This window comes from Mustela erminea, chromosome 14 (assembly GCF_009829155.1).
Source record: "Mustela erminea isolate mMusErm1 chromosome 14, mMusErm1.Pri, whole genome shotgun sequence".
NCBI lineage: Eukaryota > Metazoa > Chordata > Mammalia > Carnivora > Mustelidae > Mustela > Mustela erminea.
The window spans coordinates 59,909,644-59,933,195 of NC_045627.1; the positions used below are offsets into that span (position 1 = coordinate 59,909,644).

At 48.8% G+C, this 23,552-nt stretch overlaps 1 protein-coding gene across 1 annotated transcript in view; it reads right to left on the reverse strand.

Annotated features, from left to right (window-relative positions):
• PDLIM1 (PDZ and LIM domain 1) overlaps positions 1–15,898 on the reverse strand; it is a 46,089-nt gene extending 30,191 nt beyond the window's left edge. Inside the window, exon 1 of the mRNA XM_032312357.1 lies at positions 15,680–15,898. Within this exon, the coding sequence (XP_032168248.1) occupies positions 15,680–15,775 (96 nt within the window). The 5' untranslated portion in view covers positions 15,776–15,898. The remainder of the gene's footprint in view (positions 1–15,679) is intronic.
• Between the last annotated feature and the right edge of the window lie 7,654 nt (positions 15,899–23,552).

The following is a 23,552-nucleotide window of genomic DNA, read 5'->3' on the forward strand; positions in this document are numbered from 1 at the left end:
TGCAAGCCGCCCCCAGGAGCAGAATCAGGTGACACAGACTCCCAGAGCTCACAGGATCTTGACCCCCGTCCCTTGGAACCAACCAGGGGAGATCCTGTGAACATCTGGGGTCTCCACAAAGCTGAACCAGGGGTCAGGAGCCCCTTGAGGCACCAGGCTAGATAGAACACAAGGTTTATGCCCTCAGCCTCCATATCTCATGCCGTTTTCAGCAGCCACGCTTTCTAATCAGCCCTCACCAATCTGAAAATCTGTCTGCCCTTTGCACTGTGGTATCCCCAGTGTCTGGCCCCTTCTGCGATGGCCGGTATGAGGCTGCTGTCATGGTCTACCCCCTCATCACCTCCGTGAACCCATAAAGCAAGCGGTGGATGGCTTGATCCTTTGGGTCCCTTCTGGCTCAGACGTGCTAGGACTTTATCAGGCAAACTCTTCTGGAATGTAGCAGGAAGTGGAAGCCAGTGCAGAGATCCTGACCTCTTAACCTTCCTTTCTGGCTTTCCCATCATTTGTTTACCAGAGATCTGTCTTTGCAAAAGCCCCTGGGGCGCCTGGCTGGCTCAGCTGGTGCAGCAAGAGACTCCTGATCTTGGGGTTGTGGTCTCGGGGTTGTGAGTTCGAGCCCCAAATGGGGTGTAGAGATTCCTTAAAATCTTCAAAGGGGTGCCTGAGTGGCTCAGTTGGTTAAGTGGCTGCCTTCAGCTCAGGTCATGATGCCAGGGTCCTGGGATGGAGCCCGGCATCAGACTCCCTGCTCAGTGGGAAGCCTGCTTCTCTCTCTTCCTCTGCTGGTCCCCAACTTGTGCTGTCAAATAAATAAATAAAATCTTAAAATACACATGCACGGGGTGCCTGGGTGGCTCAGTGGGTTAAGGCCTCTGCCTTTGGCTCAGGTCATGATCTCAGGTTCCTGGGATCAGGGCTCTCTGCTCAGCAGGGGGCCTGCTTCCCCTCTCTCTCTCTGTGCCTCGCTGCCTACTTGTGATCTCTGTCTGTCAAATAAATAAATAAAATCTTTAAAAAAATACACACGCATACACACACACACACACAATAAATGAATAAATAAAAAGCAAGAGCCCTGATCCAAGGCTCAGACCTTCTTCTCATCCAGCCACTGGGAAAAGACCCATTATCCAGGCAAGGGCAGGCTGTTCTCCTCTCAGTTCGCAGGGCAGAGTCAGTCCTTGGGTGAACCTGTACATGCACTGAAAACAAATCCATCTTCTGCGCCTTTCCCGCAGAAGACTGATCTGGTAGGACTTCATGTATATTTCACTTTTTCCTAAAGAACCATATACACCCCTTGTTTTAAAAATGGTCCTAAGTAGGGGTGCCTGGGTGGCTCAGTCGTTAAGTATCTGCCTTCAGCTCAGGTCATGATCTCAGGGTGCTGGGATCGAGTCCGGCATCAGACTCCCCGCTCAGTGGGAAGTCTGCTTCTCCCTCTGCCTCTCTCTCCCTCTGTGCATTCTCCCTCTCTCATTCTCTCTCAAACAAATAAAGTCTTTAGAAAATAAAAATATAAATAAATAAATAAGATCCTAAGTGGAGTGCCTGGCTAGGTCAGTTGGTAGCCATGCAACTCCTGATCTCGGAGTCATGAGTTCAAGCCCTGTGTTTGGCATAGAGCTTTACTTAAAAAAAAAAAGGAAAGAAAAAAAGAAGACCCTAAACATTACTCTATTTGGGATTGGCAATAATTCTGTTGGCAAATTCTACCTCTGGAGAGGGCAGCCTGATGGAACCGATCTATCACGGAATCTAACAGTGTTAAAGCTATTAGTGTGAAATCTAATAGCCTTAAAAGCCTTAAAGAGTCCCCTTAGGGTAAAATCCAAAATCACTAACAAGGCCCAGAAAGACTGTGTTTCCTTCCTCACCCTCATCAGGCCACCACCATCACCACCACCACCACCACCACCACCACCCCCACCCCTGCACCCCCACCCCCTGCTGAGCTCTAGCTCCAGGGCCTTCCTTGGTTCTTTCCCACCACAGGGTCTTAGCACCTCCTGTAACTTCTGCTCTGATTAACTCTGTCTCTTCCTTCAGGTCACACTTAAATGACCACTCTCAGAGAGGCCTTCCCTTACCGCCAATCTAAGGTAGACCCCTGCCTTCCTTTTAACACACTGTTCTTCCTCATGACACTTGTCACGTTAGGTCTATGAATCTATTTTGTGGGCTTATTTATTTACTGTCTGAGAGCCCACTAAACAGGAAGGTGTGAGAGGGCAGGATTGTGTCTGCCCTTTGCACTGCGGTATCCCAGTGCCAGGCACATAGTAGGTGCTCAGTAAATATTTGTCCAACGAATGACCAAGTCTGAAATACCTAGCGTTGTGAAATACATAATCACGTAGCTTCCTTATACCCGTTCAGAAATGATGATTTCAAAAGGAATCAAATGATCATTTCTAACATCACTACCCTGGAACGTGACCACCCACAAAACTAAAATGATGAGACAAGGGTGGAGTGCGGAGGGAAAAGCTTGAGAAAATAGAAACAGAAGTTTCTTCTCCTTTCATATGCTCTGCTGCTAAGAACTCTGGAATTTCCAGCATTGGTTCAAACGGTCTTGTGGGAGAGGCAGTTCTGTTAAGCACATCCTGGCATGTCCTGGACAAGCTAGAACCAGCCTTAAGAGTCCCAAGCCTAAGTAACTGAGGCCTTGCCATCCCATTTTCTGGTCTGATTTTTTTTTTTTTTTTAAAGCCCAACGGATGGGAAGCCGAAGGAAATCTCAGAAGGGTACAAAACAATATGGTCAGCTGGGACTCAGAATCACACAGAAACAGATTAAGTTCACATTCTCTGAGGCATATACTTTTGGTGGGGGGGAAGTGGGGAGAATTTAAATAAGACTAAAGCCCTTTCCCATACCATCTCCCATTTGACGACCTCACCACCAACATACATTTCACAGATGAGGAAACTGAGATTCAGAGAAGCTGTGACTGATTCAAGGTCTCACAGCTAAAGGCTAGAGGCTGAACTTGAAACCATACCCACTCATTCCAAATCCCATTCCCTTGCTGGTTACCAAGAGGCCACAAGCAGATGCTCCCAACCTAACTGCGAGAGCCAAAGAGAAATTCAGATCTAAGGCAACCCCTGGGCCTCCTCCACTGTGGCCTACAGCCCAAGGAACTCTATCACCAGCCCTGCCACCTGCCGAGTGGCTCTCTCCCCCCACAGGACAATCATCTCAACTGCTCTGCACTGGGCAAGACCCAGCAACCCCGCCCTGTTAAAAAAAAAAAAAAAAAACAAAAAAAAACCCAGATCAGAAAACGGCCCTGGAAGGAGCCTCAGGGAGAAGACCCCTGTTTCTCCAACACAGGTTCATGCCCATCCTGAACGGGGCCTCCAATCCCCACGACACACTGTTCGCCATAATCATCTTCGTCACCACAGCCACCAGTTACTACGCTCCTCTAAAGGGCCGGCACAGTGTAAGTATTTGGCAAGGCTTCCCTTCCCCGTCCTCGTGCAAGGCAAGAGATGACATGCATCGTTACAGATGAGGGAGTGAAGGAGCAGGGGTCAAAACCGTTTGCAGGAGGCCACACAGCTGGTGGGCTCCGGAGCCCATCCACGTAACCCAGTATCCCGCACTGTCTCTGCTCATTTCCTCCCGATCATCAAATTCCATTAGAACCAGCTCATAACGGAGTCAGCTTCAATATATGAAAAAGAAATCCTGTACGCTCCTCCAAAGAAACAATCCATTAGCTCAATGGACAACCTCAAAAACCCACTTCCAGCTTTCTTCCCCAGAGACCACACAACACAGTTCTTGCTACCTGAGAACAAATGAGTTACATGCAACGATCTCCAGTAATGAACAACCTGCCATTTTCTCTCGCCCTCTGGCTCTCCCAGGGCACATACTTTGCTCAGAGGCCAGCGGGTAAAACCACCCTATCCTGCAAGGTCCTAATGCAGCTTTGCAGCCTTGCTGCCAGACTCCTGAGAGCACAAGAAGGTTTCTGCGGGGTTTGATTTCACTTCTAAATGGTGCAGAACAGGACGATGATGCAGCTCTCCCATTTTCTTCAATTTACAGCTAAATAACTAAATATGGCTGTTAGAACCGAGCATACAGCCTGCCCACTGGCTCCTCTGCGATGACCGCAGGTTTCTATTTTCTCCCTCCTCTGTTCCCATTTTCCCTTTCACCTTCATTCATTCATCAGTCATTCCTTAAGTGCATCCTGAAAGAGAGTGCGGCTCCTTGATTATGGTGTGGCTTCTGAAGTGTCAGATGGCCAGGGTTCAAGTCCTGTCTCTGCCTCCTGTGACCTAAGTATGCTTGGGCAGGACACGTCCCCTCTTCTCACCTAGGAACCAGGAGGGAAACAGTCCTGACATCAGAAGGCTGTTACAAGGATTACAAGAAATGGTTCACACAGAGCACACTGTCAATCTCTAGAAATATGAGCTACTGTTTACAGATTCTGGGAACCACACAAGGCAGTGGGATACCTATCGGCCAGGAAAGGATGGTGCCCACCATGGAGGTGCTCATGGTCTGCTGGGGGAGACAGGCATGTACCACAGCCGGTGAGTGCTGACTAGCTGGGAAGCAAGAGGAACGGGAGCCTAAAGATGGAATCAGGGAAGACTCCCAAGAGGAGGTGTTGCTTAAAACTATGTAAGGGCACTACAGGAGGTGGGAAAGAGCACACCAAGTTATAGGAATGGCATGTGGATGGCATGGATGAAACCCAGGAAGTACAGGGAGAGAAAGGGGATGAGGCTGGAGGTATACACACAGACTCGGCAGTAAGAACCTGTTGTTTTCTAAAAAAAACATGACCTGCCTTCGGCTCAGGTCATGGTCACAGAGTCCTGGGATCGAACCCCGCACTGGGCTCCCTGCTCCGTAGGAAGCCTGTTTCTCCTTCTCCCACTCTGTCTGCTTGTGTTCCCTCTCTCACTGTGTCTCTGTCAGATAAATAAAATCTTTAGAAATAAATAAATAAATAAATAAATATAAAAAGACTGTACTTTGGGGGGCACCTGGGTGGCTCAGTGGGTTAGGCCTTTGCTTTCAGCTCAGGTCATGATCTCAGGGTCCTGGGATCAAGCCCCACATCGGGCTCTCTGTTCAGTATGGAGCCTGCTTCTCTCTCTTTCTCTCTACCTACTTGTGATCTCTCTCTGTCAAATAAATAAATAAAATCCTAAAAAAGAAAAAAAAAAAAGGGGGGGGCACCTGGGTGGCTCAGTGGGTTAAAGCCTCTGCCTTTGGCTCAGGTCATGGTCCCAGGGTCCTGGGATGGAGCCCCACATCGGGCTCTCCGCTCAGCGGGGTGCCTGCTTCCTCCTTTCTCTCTCTCTGCCTGCCTCTCTGCCTACTTGTGATCTCTACCTGTCAAATAAATAATAAATAAAATCTTTATTAAAAAAAAAAAAAAAGACTGTACTTTGACAAACGATAGAAAACTTGCCAATATTTACATGCTGGTAAATTTCACACAAATGCCTACATTCGCAGCTTCTTGTGAAAAATCCAGCAATTCTGGACCTAAACAATCAGCACAAGCTGAGGACCCCCACCCTCTTAGATAAGACATCAGCTCTCTCTCCATTTGGCACAGCCCCCACTGTGCTCCAGGGCCCTGGACACAGGAACGTTGCCCTACCAGTTGCCATCGATCATCAGAAAATGCACAGCTCGGAGCACCTGTGTGGCTCAGTCGTTAAGTGTCTGTCATTATCCCAGGGTCATCATCCCAGGGTCCTGGGATCAAGCCCCGTGACACGCTCCCTGCTCAGCGGGAAGCCTGCTTCTCCCTCTCCCACTCCCGCTGCTTGTGTTCCCTCTCTCACTGTATCTCTCTGTCAAATAAACAAATAAAATTAAAAAAAAAAAACTGAATTATAACCCTTTTGACAGAGAGGGGATTTTCACCAAATATCTGTCCAACAGTTTAACAGTTTTGATGCAGAGCCTTTTTTCCCCTAACGGGAAAACTGTCTGTATTCAGAAGGTACTGTTACCTATGCCCAGGAATACAGGGCAATTTCCTGAACGTCCAGAGAACACTGTTAACCTTGCCCCCTTGGAACTGGCATCCATGCTTCAGGCCAGAAATGGACCAGATCGCCAGTAACTCAGGAGAACTCTGATATTTGTAAGGATGAGGCAACTGTTCCCAAGCAGGTCAGTCATCAGATCCCCCTGGGCTTTTGTTTTTGTTTTTTAAAGATTTTTATTTCTTTATTTGACACAGAAAGAGAGAGACAGCAAGGAGGGAATATAAGCAGGGCCAGCGGGAGAGGAAGAAGCAGGCTTCCTGCTGAGCAGGGAGTCCAACGCTGAGCTGATCCCAGGACCGGGGATCATTACCTGAGAAGAAGGCCAACTCTTAACAACTGGGCCACCCAGGCGCCCTCCCCTGGGGTTTTTAAAAATATAAATAGACCTCCACACTCCACCTCAGACCTGCTGAAGAGGTTCGACACAGATCCCAGGAATCTATATATTTTGTAAAGCTTCCCAGAAATTGCTGATGCTCACCAGGTTTGGAAACATCAAGGAGGAGGTTGACTACTCCTTCCCCCGAAGCTCTCTCCCTGAATGAGGTTATAAGGTAAGCAAAAATACTTAGAGTCTAAAATCTTAGCTCCTCCAGAAACAACCTCAAGGGCTTACATTTCTATTAAGAGATGTAGAAGGCCCTTGAAAGAATATCCATTAGAATAGAATTTCTCTCTCACTGAAACAGAGTGGGAAAAAAAAAAAAAAAGTGTACATATATGTGTGGCATCTATTATGTTGGTCAACATCTTTGTAGATGACATGCAAACTGCATACTGTAAAAGTAATTTCATTCCAGATGTTAAATCACTCACCATGGTGCTATTTTGCTGTGGCCAGATCCCTTACAATTCAACATGGTGTGCCTTTACAGAAACCACCTGATTTAAAGGTCCTGGCACATCTCTTTCCTTTACTATATTCCAATTTTTTAAAAAATCTTATTATGTGTGTTTTTGTGTTGAAATACTGTAAATATATGTGGTAAATCACCTTAAGTTCTTCTTACAAGTAGGAGAGATAGCATAAATAATGATCTAATTCAGCATTTATATAAAACAAGGCTGGTATAAGGTACGTTGGAATTCAAGTTCAATCTCAATGCCACCTGTCTTCAGGGTCAACCTCCATTGATGTAATGGCTGTATCAAAAGAGAATATAAATTTAGAAGATTCTGAGCTGGGCAACAGAGCAGCACCTACCCCTGCACTATGCCATTTAGATGTGGAATCTGAAGTCTCTGGAGTCAGATTTTTGACTCAATTTGTTTTTTCAAGCTACATTATATAGCCACAGCAGCTATAGGAGCTTATACAGGTTTGCCTGAAAATCGCCAAGAATGTTTCAAGATGATCTTGGTTCCTCTATAACCATTTAATCAGCAGTACCCTAATCCAGCTTTGCTTCCCACTCAGTGTAAAAGGAAGCCCCTCACACCAAGGGATGGCAGTTCCAAGGGACAGCTCTCCTAGCGCGAAAGACCACACATCACTTCTTAGGTAGGAATATAGTTAAAAATGAATTTAAAAATGACAATTTCGGGCGCCTGGGTGGCTCAGTGGGTTAAGCCGCTGCCTTCGGCTCAGGTCATGATCTCAGGGTGCTGGGATCGAGCCCGCATCGGGCTCTCTGCTCAGCAGGGAGCTTGCTTCCTCCTCTCTCTCTCTCTGCCTGCCTCTCTGCTTACTTGTGATCTCTCTCTGTCAAATAAATAAATAGAATCTTTAAAAAAAATAAAATAAAAATGACAATTTCATTTGTCAAGAAATCACTGAATCGGGGTGCCTGGGAGGCTCAGTGGGTTAAGCCGCTGCCTTCAGCTTGGGTCATGATCTCAGGGTCCTGGGATCAAGCCCCACATCGGGCTCTCTGATCAGCAGGGAGACTGCTTCCTCCTCTCTCTCTCTCTGCCTGCCTCTCTGCCTACTTCTGATCTCTCTCTGTCAAATAAATAAATAAAATCTATAAAAAAAAAAAAAAAAAGAAATCACTGAATCTCTCAAACAAGCCCTTAGGAACCCCATGTGTTATTATTTTTTATTTTTTATTTTTTTAAGATTTTTAAGGAATCCCTACACCCAACATGGGGCTCAAACTCACAACCCCAAGATGAAGAGTCACAGGCTTTACTGACTAAGCCATATGGGCACAACCCCCGCCCCCTGCCATATGTTTTTAAATCACTTCAATAATCACCATCTATAACTCAAAGCCTAACCATTGACTAAACATGTAACCTTGGCCAAGTTGCTCTCTATACCTCAGTTCACTTATCAAATGAAACTGATGATAGCATTAACCTCATTAGGTTGCTGGGAAGAGTGAGTGCATCATAGGTGTCAAGAATTTAGAACAGTGTCTGACATGTAATCGGCACTCAATGCACAGATCACCACTGGAATTTTTTTAAGGGCCCCACCACAACCTGATGCCTTCCAGGTGCTGGCTGTAGTGCTAGGTTCTCTCTGTACATCCTCCTAATCCTCCCCACAACCTTTGAAGACAAGCACTATTATCCCCACCCTACAAGTGAGGGTGCTGACACACGGCTAAGGAATAGACAAGACCGAGTCAGAACCCAGAGCAGGCGGATTCTGAGACTGCGGGACATCAAGACGTCTTTTTTCCTATGCTTCTTTTTTTTTTTTTCTCAAGATTTGACATTTTTTATTTATTTGTTTGTTTGACAGAGAGAGAGACATCAAGAGAGGGAACACAAGCCAGGGCAGAGGGAAAGGGAGAAGCAGGCTTCCCGTCCAGCAGGGAGTCCTATGCAGGGCTCGATCTCATGACCTGAGCCTAAGGCAGCTGCTTAACGAATGAGCCACCCAGGCGCTCCTCGGGATGTGTTTAACTCCTGATTTGCTACAGTACAAAAAAGGCAAAAAGTAAAAAACGATGACGTCTACGAGACATGTAAGTTACTATGATATGGTACTTCAGTATTAAAAATGTTACAAGGGCACTGGGGTGGCTTAGTGGGTTAGAGCCTCTGCCTTGGGCTCAGGTCATGATCCCAGGGTCCTGGGATCGGCTCCGCATCAGACTCTCTGCCTGCCTCTATGCCTACTTGTGATCTCTGTCTGTCAAATAAATAAATAAATAAATCTTTTAAAAAATCTTTAAAAAAAAGTTACATGAATGGAAAAAAGTCTAAAAAGTTTCAAACTGTTGGCAGTGTTGACCTCTGAGAAGGAGGACTGGGGAACTTCTTGCTGTATGCCTTCCATGTTTTTGTTACTTGATTTTTTGGTAACATGCATGAGAGTTTCTATAGAAAGTCTTAACTGAAGTACAACACGCACACAGAAAACTGCATAAGCTCTAAATCCACAGCGGGCCAGATCCTCACACAGGGAGAACACTCACGAACCCAGCACTCAATGAAGAAACACAACTGAGCTTCCAAAGGCCCCTTCTGCCTCCTTCCCTTCACTAAGCTCTGACCCTGACCTCTAACACATGGGTTAATTTTGCCTGATTAATTTTATACAACTGGAATCCCACTTTCTCTCAACACAGTGTGCCTGTGTGTGTCTCATTTGTGTCATTGTGCACGGCTGCAATTCCTGTTGCTGTCCTGTGGCCCGTACCTACCCTGCCATCCATTTATGCATTCTACTGTTGTTAGACACGGAAATCATCTGAGTTTGGGGCTACTGTGAATAGTGCAGCTCTGGAAACTCTTGACGTGCTTTTGGCTTGCCCATACAGACATATTTCCATGGAGTATTTAACTAGCGGAATTGTTGGTCGTAGGATATGGGTACGTTCAGCTTTAGAACCATGAGTATTTTTTATAATTTGTTTTAAAAATTAATGGGTATAAATCACTGAGGTACCATCTGAATTTGGCCCACGTGTATGCCTTTCAGACATCTTTATCTTCCGTAGGTCATACCTATGTCCTTATTGTCTCATGTGACAGAGGAGTAGTCATAGCCATAAAAACCGGGTCCTGAGTCCTTGGTCAAGAACCCGTGCTCCTTTGGGAAATCATCTTTAATGTTTGCGGCAAGAAAGCAGTGTTCTACATCATGAAAGGGCACAGCAGGCCTCAGTTACGGATGAGCCTTGTAGTTGACCTGAGCTAAGTCTAACGGAAGGGTTAACAATCACACAGGGTGTTAAGTGCCACACGGAAATTACCTCCTTTTCCTTTGAGTTTGTGGGTCCATTTCATTTTGGCCTTGACTCGGCTGCTACTTTCCTGGCCCATCACGGGCTACATAAGTTGCATCTGTCTATCCCTAGTCATCTTCGTTTGATCCAAAAACTGCCCCCAAATTCCCTCTGCCCCAAACTGGCAGGCTTCTCTCTAACCCACCAAATCCTCTGCACTTCTGTTCTCCACTGTCCTCGGGGTGGGGTGGGGGGGCATGGAATCCCACAGCTGGACTGTCAGTTTTCACAGGCGGGGGCTTCTGGCTTTGCAGGGGAATAGGGAGGGGGAGGCACTGCTCCCTGGGATGCTCTGAGCTCCAGGAGCTCTAGGGCGGAAGCCACAAAGCAGCTGGAGGGCCCCCACAGCCAACGCTCAGGGGTACAGCGGGTTCCAGGGTGAGGAACCCAAGAGGGTCCCCCCTACCCATCCTATCATCCCTGTACTACCTTTAGCACTTCTCGGGGCTGAGCTGTGTGCCATGATCACTACCAATAAAATACTGACAGTCATGGGTGATTAAGAGGCAGAAGAGAGTGGTTAAAGCTGGCCTGGGATCCAGGCTGTCTCACTTCGAATCCCAGCTCTGCAATTTACTGACTGAGTGTCCTGTGTATCTGTGTCATGGGTTGTGGGGAGCACAGAAGATAAGGCAGGAGTGCACGGAGCCCAGAGTGAGTGTTCAAGAAATGTCAGGTGCTATTAAAGTAGTTGTTTTGAAAAAGAGATCAAGGCTACGGGCTTTGAAGCCAGGCGGGTCAAATTCTAGCTCCATCACCTGTCATCTCAACACAGATATTCATAGATGAATAACATAACATAAATTCATCTAAAAACGTTTTTGAATTCAGAATACATTTTCTTAATCAACTCACAGTTGAAGGTACGACCAATGCCTTATGCCCAATGCCGGAACACTTTTTACAACAGAGAGTAGGCTCTCATATTTAAAGGGTACAAGACCAGTGGGTCTGCTTGTTTATTATTTTATCTTTACAGAAAAGCAGCCCCTAAAGAAGGTGTGCACCTTGACCAGGGCTCCCCCACTGTGGTGCTGGGGACTGGAGCAGAGCTCAGCTTGAGTCCCTGCCCTGGACCCCTGAGTAGGCACCCCACAGATATGTAGCAACTTCCCCAGGATTTCCATGGGCACACACTGAAGTCCAATCATCCTTTAAAAAATTAATTTTCTGCCCTAGCCATGTTTGCTCGTTTTTACCCAATTTCTATCCTTTCTTTTAAAAGGAAGTGGTTCAGTCAATGAAAAACTATGTAAATTCAAACAAATTACCTAACCTACAGGCACTGGAGCTTCTCTGTGAAAGGCAAAGAATACAGGCTTTCCTCTCCCAAGAGCAAGGGGATGGCGTGGGGAACAAGCACAGCTTGGAAGCCAATCCCCAGCCTGCTCCCGGCATAAGACTGACTGTCCTGTCCACTGCTTTTCTGAGTCCTGATCCGCTGAGGAGAGTGTGACCTTGGCAGTCAGGTGATAATCTCCTCTTGGTCATCGGCCTTGCAACAATCCCTGAAAGACATTCTTCTCCCCTCTCCTCCTCCAAGACCAACCCTGGCATTTAGGAGGCTGGGCTGGGGGGAATATCTGGTCAGAGGTCCTGACGAAGCCTGGTGGATTTCCCGCCAGCAGGCTCAACCATTCACTCACGTGCTGTTCCAGGGGCACCCACACTGGGCGTAGAGAGGACTTAAAAAAAAAAAAAAAAAAATGATTGGAAGCACTTAAATGCTATTCCCTTTGATGGACCCTCTTCCTCCTCTCGCTGTAGATCAACCATGATCAGCTGCAGCAGCTAACATTTCCCAGGTGAGGGAGAGCAGGGCAAGGGCTATTAATGCGGAACGAGGCTTTATGGACATTTCTTGCCCTTCACAATCTGACACGCAGGCCCTGCTCTTTCCACCTTTAGGATATGACATAAATCTACTTCAGTCTGAAAATAACGCTCTTCAAAATCAGAAAAGGCCCTCTGGCGACAAAGTATCCATTATTAAGCTTCCCTTAGGATGCCCAAGCAAAGGGTACAGCATTCTCCATAAAACCACACTGCTCTTAGCAAAGGCTTACTCAAGAGGCAAGTGACAGCTCCTCCCAGCAAGAGCACCCCCTTATCTCTGGCCCCACCCCTTCCTGTCTTTTGTCAGTTACTGGGAGAGAAAAACAGTCAACAGAAATTGAGCAGCAATTTTGGCCTGGGTGTGGATTCTCTGAAGGCTTCCCTTGAAAGCAACTAGAGGAAATAAGACATTGATATGGGGGGGGGGGGGGAGAGAAAAAACCACCTCAAGGAGATGGCCAACTGAAGCTTTGGAGCAAGAAGTGACAGAGAACAAAATCTCAGGGGACAGAGGCAAATGTGTGTGGTTAGATCACCAGGGAGTCCAAGGTAGGGGCCTCAAGTGAGAAACTAGGAAAAGGAAGAAAGTTGGTTTATGTACATTTAAAGCTGAAAACCTGGATTGAAATTTTATCACAGTAGCACACATGAGAACAATGAGGCGTGAAAGCAGCTCTTCTCACACACACAACACAGGATCTGTAGGATTCTGCCCAGAAACAGGTAAGATGAAGCCATGGTGTTCAGGACACACATTTAGGGAGTAAAACTATAAAGAAAAACAAGGAGTTGCTTATCCTAAGTCAGGAATGGATTATGTCTGGTGTGCTTTTTCTATTTATTTATTCTATTTATGACTGGGGTGCTGGTAGTGTTCTAGTTCTTGACCTGGGTGGGGGCACTATACAGGTATTTATTTCATAATTATTTGCTTTGCATCTATATTTTTGGACTCTTTTATTTCAAAAAAGAAAAAGAAACAATTTCAAGTACACAAGACTACAGTTCCACTCGGGAGCTTTAGCAGTTTAAAGAAAGAGTAGAGCCAATATCAGAGTAATTCACGCAAGAGAAAGCAAACATAATTAAACGAAAGGCACTTCTCTCCTCCTGTAACTTTTACGTTTGCTTTGGTGTGGAGACTCATAGTCTACATATATAAAACCATACTAGTAAAGTGTATCCGCCCAAAATGATAAACGTAGCACACCTACCAACCAGAGGGTGTGTATGTCTGTCACTGCTCATACCTCCCCACTCCTGTTCACTGTTTCCAGAGCACTCTGATGTTCCTGAACTCGCCACCTGTGGCTGGGGTTATCCCCATGGCAGAGACGGAGGAGGAAGCCTCAGAAAGCAGAAAGCTCATCCCCAGGTACAGCTCAAGTCTGAAGCAGAAACCAGACCCCCACCAGATCGTGACGACCCCCGCAGGCCCCTTAATGACCACTTTCCCAACCCCAGGAGGTGGCACGTTCCTTCCACATAGAAATGAGAAGAAACAAGTGAACCACCCTGAACACAAGAACGTCACCTCCTCTGAGTCACTTTCACTTTTCAATAAAAGCAACTGCCAAGGGCATTATAAAGATTAGCTTCTCTCCCTAGACCTTGAGCACCTTGAAAACGGAGCTCTGTCCTCTCATATCTGGGACTCCCACGGCACTGCACGGTACATGCTCATTAAACATTATATCGCTCATAACGCAATGAAGAAATAAATACATTTAAGGTACAAACCAGTGAATGTAGTCTTGTGGGTTCCACGCTACATTGTCATTCCTGCACAGTGCCACTTGCACTGACTTTTTAAAGCAGTTAAAATGATGGGTGGTAACTGCCCTTTTAACAGACCGGCCATATATCTTCCACTTCTTTAAAAAAGGGTTTCGTGTCATATATAAATTCAGAAGTGGAAAGGGCTGACAGGTTAATTATAGACACAAAGAGCAAGGACAAATGGACTATGAGGTAAGGGAGTCTAAATGTGCCTTCCCTAGACAAGCATTAATAAGCCTGCAAACATTTACTGGGGACGGCCAGGTTCAGCTGTGTGCCAGGCTTGGAGAAAGCACAGTACCTACACTTGAGGAATTCGGCGGGTAAGTAGGAAGACAGCATGTACCTACCCAAAGAATCCAAGAAGTCCCCTCAGGACAGCAGGTAGAAGAAATAGCGAACAGGGCCCAAGAACTGAGACACCTGCCCCCTTTGCTTTGATGGGATGATCAGAGAAGACCTCCTCACTGGGCTAGACCCGCCTGGAAGGAAATGTGGCTAGGACTGTGGCTGGCCGAGAAGCCAAGCAGAGGCTCCCAGTACTTTGCCTCCCGCACCACCCACCATATTCCTTCAGCTTCTGGAGGTGGGGATTTCAGTAAAAAAAAAAAAAAAAAACACAAAAACAAAACAAATGCCACGGGGATCTTCCCTTCTCTCTCCCTCCTCCCCACTAAGAACAAAGAGATGTTCAGATGGCTGAGGAGGCAAGTTTAGGGTCAGCTTCAGCAAGCAGATGGCCCCCAAAATGGAACACCAGGCCTCTAGGCAGGGCATGGACCCCAGAGACTGCTTTGTGCTCTCCCTTTTCATTAAGTCGGAAAATATTTATTGGCCGCCGTCTAGGTGCAGGCAGTGAATAAGGCAACTCCCATGGGAACATTACAGTTAGTCTAGAGGAGATGACCAAAGCCTGGGCCTCCAAACCCTGAGTCTGAGTCTCCCGGGTGGTGTCTGCTTTAGTTGGGGGCAACGGGCCTGGTGGTCTCCGATTGAACCTGGGCCTTCCCAAAGAAAGGAGACCCGTCCAAAAAGTTTTCAAGCAACACTCTCCCCGCCAGCCCCCGCCCCACAGCCGCCACACAAAGTAGGAACCCCTCCCCACCCAGTATCCTTGGGGGAAATGCGGCTGTTCGGTTGATAATCTGGGAACACCAGGCAGAAATACGGCGTGACCACCTTCCGCAGGGGAAAAGGAATGTCCAAGAGGGTTCATTTGGCCTTATTCGTTTAAAAAATCAGCCCTTTTCTCGGAAACGTATGCAGGAGGGGAGACCTGGTCGTGTTTTAAGTCCAAAGAATGGAAAACTAGTTGTTTGGGCAATTCATCACACCTGCGCTGGGGAAACTTGCCACCGACTCCACCCCTCTTCCAGGTCTTTCCAGCTGCTTCCAAAACTACTTTATGCCCCTCGGCGACTCGTCAAGAACCGGGAAGTGATGCCTGCCAGCGTGCGAGTCCTGCGGGGACCCTCACGCCCTCGCGGGGTGACAAAGCGGTCCCCGCGCCGGGCAGCGCTTCTGTAGCGAACGTGCGAAAACTGCTCCCTCTTTCGCGCGCCGACACCGGGAGTGCGCGCCCGGCCGCCGCCCGCTCACCTCGCCCCGGAGCGCCGCGGCGGGGAAGAGGCTGCGGGCCCGAAACGCACGGGGATCGCTCGCCGCAAGGCGCACCTGGATGCGCTCAGCCCTTCCAGTTCCGGCCCGGGCTCCCTAACGGCCGTCTCCCACAGCGCCTGCGGGGCCCTGGCCCCCCAAATCGCCTCCTGGCACACCGCTCCCCAGCCCGGGTGCGCCCCGCTCCTGCGCGTCCCGACCGCTCTTACCCGGGAAATGGCCAGGGGTTGCTCGAAGTCCTTGCCCCCCACGAGGCGGAAGCCCCACGGTCCCGGGCCCTGAAGGACTATCTGCTGGGTGGTCATGGCGAAGCGACCCGCAGGGACAGACGGAGCAGAACGCGGTGCGCTGGGCTCCCCCGCCGCTGTTGGAGAAAGAGCGCGCGGCGCGGGCCCGGGGAGCCTGGGGCTGGTGGGAGGAGGGAGCGCGCGGGGGCGGGGGCGACTCCGCCCCGGCCGCGCCGCCCCGCGAGCCCCGCCAGCCCCGCCCGACCTCCCGCCGGCCCGCGGCCTCTCCCAGCCCCGCGCGCCGGCACTAGGGGCGGGTCAGGGGCGGGTCAGGGGCGGGAGCGGGGGCAGCCCGGGGTCTCCGCAGCCCGGCCCCAGTGCACCGTCTGCCGCCTTTCCCGCGCCGGCCGCCGGCGTTCCCAGCCCGGTCGTGGGTGCTAGGTGAGAGCCCAGCAGGTTCCAGCACACCGCCGCGGAGACAAAGCCCGGCTCGGCGCTCTCAGAAACGAGTTTGGAAGTGCTCTGCTAACTCAGCCCTCTGAGGTCAACTGCATTTTCACGGCTGCCGCTTGTAAAAGATAATGATATTTAAAAGGTGCTTTCGAATGATCTCATTTGATGCGATGTAGCGGTCAGGGCGTTTAGTCCCATTTTACAGATGAAGTAACTGAGCCGGCCCTTGTTAGAAGACTTGCCCGAGGCCATACAGCTGGTCAGTGATGTAACTGCACCCCTGCCCGGCCTCCCCGCGCAGGAGAACCTCCTACTGGGACTTTTCTAATGCTAACGGTGTTGGAATGGGACTTGAAAAACTTTCTACGAACCTGTCCTCCAGGCTGGAGTTCGCTGTAGGTTCTGACCTTTCCAACAGGTCAGACCTCAAGTCCGGGATGGGCCAAGAGTTAAGAGCACGAAAAGACCCCTGGGCTGAGGACAAAACCCGGAGTTCCCAGTTTGCTATGGGCCTTGTACCTGGGCTCCCTGCTATCCTGGCCCCTACGTGCATTCTCCATGCCAGACCAAGTCCCTTGCGCTGTCCCCTGGGTGTCTACTCTACTCCTCTCCGAGTAAAACTGAAGTCCCTATGATGCTTATTGGGCCACCCACAGAACGGCCCAACTCCCTCTCTGACCTCATATCCTGCTGCTGCCCCCCACCCCACACTGGCCTGACTCCCGGCTCATGCCTCAGGGCATGGAGGTAGGGCCTCTGCCTGGAATGCTCCTCTCCTAGCCATCCATGGCTTTCTCTTTGTTCAGATATCAGACCAGTGAGGCCATTTCTAAGCACTCTATTTCAAACCTCTCTAGACTGCACTCTCACCTTCCCTACATTATTTTTCTCCACTGCATTTATCACCATGTGACATACTTAATATCTTACTCATTGTTTGTCCCATCCCCGCCCCTAAGCATCAGTTCCACCAGGGCAGCAGTATTTCACTGTTTTGATCACTGCTGTATGTATCCCAGTGCCTAGAACAATGCCTGGCACATTAGTATCTAACAAACAAAATATATTGGCCACACTGATACCCACACACCCTCTCTGGGGTCTAGGCTCTTCATAGATTTCTCGGCACTCACTCATACTGGCACCTGGGCCACCACACAGGGCTTGACACAGAGCACAAGCTCAATGCCTTTGTTAAAAGCAGAGCTCTGTCTCCTTGTGATCCTGGCACAGGGACTGAGGAGTCCTCTGCCCAGATTTACACACAAACGAATCACCTTACTTGTCCAATTGTGTCACAGCACAAATGCATATGTCTGGGAAGGGTTTGCTCGTTTAGAAATCAAAGTGGATTTATGTTATCCACACAAGCCTCTCCCTCCCTTGCATCTAATATTCCTGAATCTGAGAAAAAGGAGTTGGGGGTACAGCCAGGAACCAGCCACCTGCTTCATCAAAGCCAAAATATGTCCTCTTTGATTAGATTTTGTTGATTAGAAAACACGTTAGTGTTCTGAGTCCCTCCAGAATTTGGGGGAATCGCTCAATTCTGAGTCTGCCCTTCATTGTGCAACAGTTTGGAATACTTTGTGTCCTAGGAGGAAAGAAAAAGGTTGAAAAGTCACTGCTTCTGGGCGCCTGGGTGGCTCAGTTGGTTAAGCAATTGCCTTCGGCTCCAGTCATGATCCTGGAGTCATGGGATCGAGTCCCACATCGGGCTCCCAGATCCAAGAGGAGTCTGCTTCTCTCTCTGACCTTCTCCCCTCTCATGCTCTCTCTCAACTAAATAAAAAAAATATTTAAAAAAAAAAAGGCACCACTTCTGGGCTCCCCATGGGCGGGGCTGCCTCTCCCCATACCCAGTGTCCAGCTAGCAGGAACATGGTATATCGTGGGTGCCAATAAGGGCTTGTTCTATATAATAGGGCACTAGTACTTCTGAGAGGGCTTGAGTTGCTTCATTTAAGCTGTTGAATGTTGCTTCATTTAAGCTCTGAGAACATTTAACACATGGAAGAGCAGCCTCTCATTTCCATAGCAAGAGTTATAAAACAGTCAACCCTCTGACCCAGTCATCCCTTTTCTGGGCACCGATTCCAAGAACATAACTTAAAAGAAGAAAAAAGCTATATGTACAAAGATATTTATAGCCACATTATTTATAATGACAAAAAACTGGAATCGAGTAATAACAGGAAAGTGGCTAAATACGGTGTGGCCACGAGGGAATAGTATACAGCATGAAAATGAGAACAGCAAAGACTAGGAGCAGGCAGGGAAATGTGCTTTCAAAATACGTAAAATAAGGGCACCTGGGTGGCTCAGTGGGTTAAAGCCCCTGCCTTAGGGTCAGGTCATGATCCCAGGGTGCTGGGATCAGGCCCGCACCAGGCTCTCTGCTCAGTGGGGAGACTGCTTCCCCTTCTCTCTCTGCCTGCCTCTGCCTACTTGTGATTTCTGTCTGTCAAATAATAAAATAAATCTTAAAAAAAAAAAAATACGTAGGGGTGCCTGGGTGGCTCAGTGAGTTAAAGCTTCTGCTTTTGGCTCAGGTCATGATCCCAGGGTCCTGAGATCGAGCCCCACATCAGGCTTTCTGCTTGGCGGGGAGCCTGCTTCTCCCTCTCTCTCTGCCTGCCGCTCTGCCTACTTGTGATCTCTGTCTGTCAAATAAATAAATAAAATATTTTTAAAAAAAGAATACGTAAAAAGAGTCTGCAAAATTCTGTGTAAACCCAATATTATGATGTATAAACAAAATTATCGGTAAATGTTATCTTAAAAAACACATCCACCTGTTGTTAAAACTTAGGAGAAAGTAAAAACTAACTTGTACTGGAGAATGGAACTGGGGAAATGTTTAAAAGATCACTTCCTCTAATGATGATGTAGTTTTCAAAATAAAAATTGAAGTCCTTAGATGGAGACAAAATGCTAGTCTTTGTTGTGAGGGCTAGGGACCTCATCTTCTATCTTTTTGATCTCTCTTCCTGTCCTGCAGAAGGAGCTCTGAGCTGGGCACACAGCTTGTATTCAGAAAATGGCCCCCTGACAGACTGACAGCTCTGACCCCAAACACAAGCAACCGTGTCTTATCTTAAACACTATTACTTATTTATCTGTATTCTCCAGTTTCCTCAGACCCTCAGACTCCTGCCCAGTCCTAGGTGAATGGCCTTAAGCAATCTCTCTAAAATTCAGTTGCCTTGTTGTTGTTATTATTATTATTGTGTAATCCGTAAAAGTTTGTTGACCAAAACAGCCTCCATCAAATATGGGAAGGGAGTGGTGGGGGGGCGGGGGAGGGGGCGTTGCAGGAGAATTCAGGAGAAATGGAAGCAAGGGGGGGTAGGAAAGAGTGGTCCAGGGTATCAGGAGGGACAGTGGGCCTTCCAGTTTGCATTTCACAATGTGGAAAGGTTAGAAAAGCAACTGCTGGTGGGTTCCCCCAGGCTGGCTTTGCGGACCTAGCAACCCCCAGCCAGGGTGCCACCACTAAAACCCTCGAGAGCCGCTATCTGGGGACTCTGGGCTTCCTGGAACAGCTCCGGTTTTTTTTTTTTTTTTTTTTTTTAAGGACTGGGAGTCCAGGACTGTGCGAGGCTTGACATAGGTCTTATTTAATCTTCAGGACAAGTTCTGTACTTGGCCAGGGGACTGCAAGGCCCCCTTCCTGAGATCGCCGCCTTGACTCCTCCCCCGGGGCTGAGTGTTTCTTGCCAAAGGAGAGGCGAGAGGGGAGTGGGCGACTCCCAGACACCACGCCTACGCGGAGATCTGAGGCCGGCTCTGCCCTGGGGCAAGAGAGAGCCGAAGCTCTGAGGTCGCCCAGGCCAGACGCGTGGGGACACTGGGGCTCCCAGGTCCCCAAACAGGGGCGCAACAGCCTGGGGGCGCCCTATTCAAATCACATCCCAGCGACTTGCTTCTCTTTTCTTTAAAAAGAACCGAAACCCATGCTCATGGGCTTGAAAAACAAAGGCATCCGTCCCTGTCCCACCAGCGCAGTCCCTTTTAATCCCCAGCCCTGCTCCGCGGGTCAGCGGGCCCTTTACTAGGATCCCACGCACTACTCGTCCCCGCGGAGCTCCAGGACAGAGCGGAACCGGCCCGGGGGAGGTGGCCGCGACCGTGCCAGGGACCGGACTGCAAACGGGCTCCTAATTCTCGCTTTTCTCCCACTTCCTGCTCCAGCCCCCGAAGGAAATCCTGAAGTGGCCGCTTGGGATTGGGCGCCTCTAGGCGTCTGCGCTGCACAGAGCATGCTCTGTGGCGCCCGGGGCCAGAAGGACACCTAAGCATTGGCCCTTGGCGCAGCCCCCTGCGGGCTGGTGAGGGTGTGGACAGGCGCGCAGAGTACCTGTCCAGGTTGGCCCCGCGCAGAGTAGATAAGCAGCTACATTGTATACCTGCCTCCCAGCTCGCTTGATAGGTAGCACAAAAGTTACCAAAGGCAGAGAGAGGCCTGGAATGCTACCATTTCTCAAGCATCTCTACATATTAAAAGAAGAGGAAATTCCAAAACTGGATCACAGATAGGGGATTCATATTAACCGTTTATATTGAAGAAGTTGGCAAAAAGACAATGTCGTGTAATAGTGTTGTTCAACAGATAATGAATGGATTAATAAACAGCGTAATTTATCTGTTAATGGGACCTGAATTTAAAGTTGCGTGATAAACATATTTCATTGCTGCTATTGTATTTCTGTGGCTTTACATGTAACCTCATCTAGAGAAATGTCAAAAGTCTTAATTTGGGTCTTTTATCTCCCCCGGAGCCACCCCTCAGCCCCCTCCCACAAAGAGGATGAAAGGTGGCTTGGAGTCAGAGTTACCCAATGGACCCTAGCCCAACACCCAGACATTGTCCTCATTACTACACAGTGACTGTGAGTCAGAGTGTGTGCTAGAACTTGACAAACATCATTGCATTTCATCAGGACCAGAGCCCAGTGAAATGTCACGATGCAGTTACTACGGGAGGAAGCAGAAGCAATGAGCCACCGCCTGGATCCCCTTCAGGGAAGGATTTGTCATTTCGGCTTCGAGAGGCAGCCAGCCTTAGGCTTCCAGGCCCTTCAAGGACTTCCTCCCCTGCGAAGAGCAGCCTTGTCCAAGGGCATGCCCAGCCGCAGGCCACCTGTGTCATTTTGAAGTGACATTTTGACCCAAGGTGGAACATTGGATCTGGGCTGATGGATCATTTTGGCCCCAGAGCTCCCTGTGGAATAGATCGAGCCTGTCAGGTCTATACGGCAGCTCCTACACCCTTGCTCACCCTGGTTTCACCTCCACTCCCTTGCACAGATGATGAGCCCAAGCGCCCTTCTTGAGAAACATCCTGCACACTGCGTTCTGTCCCTGGGACCAGGGAACCCAGCCTGCAATAGACCCAGAGAGGTTAAGAGACTTTCCTAAAGGGGCACCTGGGTGGCTCAGTGGGTTAAATCCTCTGCCTTAGGCTCAGGTCATGATCCCAGGGTCCTTGGATGGAGCCCCTCATCAGGCTCTCTGCTCAGTGGGGAGCTTGCTTTCCTCTCTCTCTCTACCTGCCTCTCTATGTCTACTTGTGATCTCTGTCAAATAAATAAACAAAATCTTTAAAAAAAAAAGAGAGAGAGAGATTGAGAGAGAGAGAGAGATTTTTCTAAAGTCACTCAGAAACGAAGTAACAGGGCAGAGTCTGGGCTGGGGAAGCAGAGGTAAGCAGTGGTAGGGTCTGCAGGGCTTTGTGATGGAAGAGGGAGGGGCATGAGATTAGCCAGAGGTTCCTAGAATCACAGAAAGACCCCTCAGATGCAGAATTCATGGAGCCTCCACGGGACAGATCTTCCTGCTTTACTGGCAAGGACACCCATAGCCTGGGTGCCAGCAGCTCAACTAGACCAGATCCCTCAGGAATGAGTTTTTGGATTTCCTCCTTGGAGGAAGCGAAATCTGCAACAAACTTTAGAAGTATGAGCAGAGGGACACCTGGATGGCTCAGTCAGTTAAGCAGCTGCCTTCTGCTCAGGTCATGATTCCAGGGCCTTGGGATCGAGTCCCGCATCAGGCTTCTTGTTCAGCAGGGAGCCTGCTTCTCCCTCTGCTTGCCACTTCCCCTGCTTGTGCTCTCACCCTCCTCTCTCTCTAGCAAATAAATAAACAAAATCTTTAAAAAAATATATGAGTACATATGGAAGCACAGAGGCCATACCAAGTGGTAGCAGTGGGATGACGTAGTAGGGGGGCGGGAGATGGTGTGCTGGAGTGACATTACTGGAAGAGAGGCAGGCTGGAAAACTCTGTGGGGAGGGCTCTGAATGCCAGTGATGTGATGTGATGTGCAATGGGGACAGGCAAAGGCATTTCCTTAGACTCATCTCATTCCAACCATTCTCTCTCTCTCTCTGCGTGTGTGATATCCTCCCCCAAATCCATTTCCTCTCGGGACTGGCCTGCTCTGGCAGTGGCTGATACTGAAACTAACTATTTATAGCATTTGAGGACAGAGGGGGTAGTAGGGCCAGTTTCCATGACGCCAGGGCTCCTAGCTGGTGGCTTCCTCCCTGCTGGGTCCCCACCGCCCCCTTTGTGTCCACCTCCTCTTCCATAACCTCTGACTTTCTACTTCCACGTGTTCATTCCCTGGGAAGCCTCAGGGGTGGTGCTGTGTGAGAGCAGAGCAGGGGGCCAGCGAGCAATGATCATGTCACCCTCCGTCCCTCTACTCCCTGTGTTAGGCCACATTCCAGGCTGAGGAGAGGTCCCAGCCGTCACCACTGGGTGCAGTGACCTAGAGGTCTTCTACTCCCAAACCGGACCACCTAGCCTCTGCCTTCACCTCTCCCCTGCTGACCTCCTGAGGTTATAAATCCCAGAGTGCATGGAGGGCAGATACAACCTACAGAGGTCTGGAGGTAAAAAAGTTAAGGAAAAAATTAAGGTGAGAAATGAAATAAATAGCTGCTCGCCTAGCCAGACGTTTAGCTCCTACTTTGGGTCCCGGAAGCACCACGAAAAGAGGATTCTGCCATGTGTCAGCTGTAACGATTGGGCAAGTCATGTGGCCCCATAGTTTCTTTCTTCTCTTTCAGTCAACAGCTATTTATCCAACGCTTCCCACACTGTTCTATGCGCTAGAAGATCAACAGCAAACCAAACAGCCACAGATTTTCTCCCTTGGGAAGCTTACATTTTAGTGTAAGGGACAAATAAAATAAGTAAACTATGTGGTCTGCTTCGTGTAGGTATGTTTAGATAGGTGTGCACGTATTTAAATAAGTATTTGTATGTGTCTGTGTATTTGCATGCATATGTTTTCCGGCCAAAAGCCCCCACAAGCAAAGATACTTCAGAGCGATGAGTACACCTGGCATCCTGATCTGGGTTTCTAAAGACCACAAAAGGAATCCAGGAC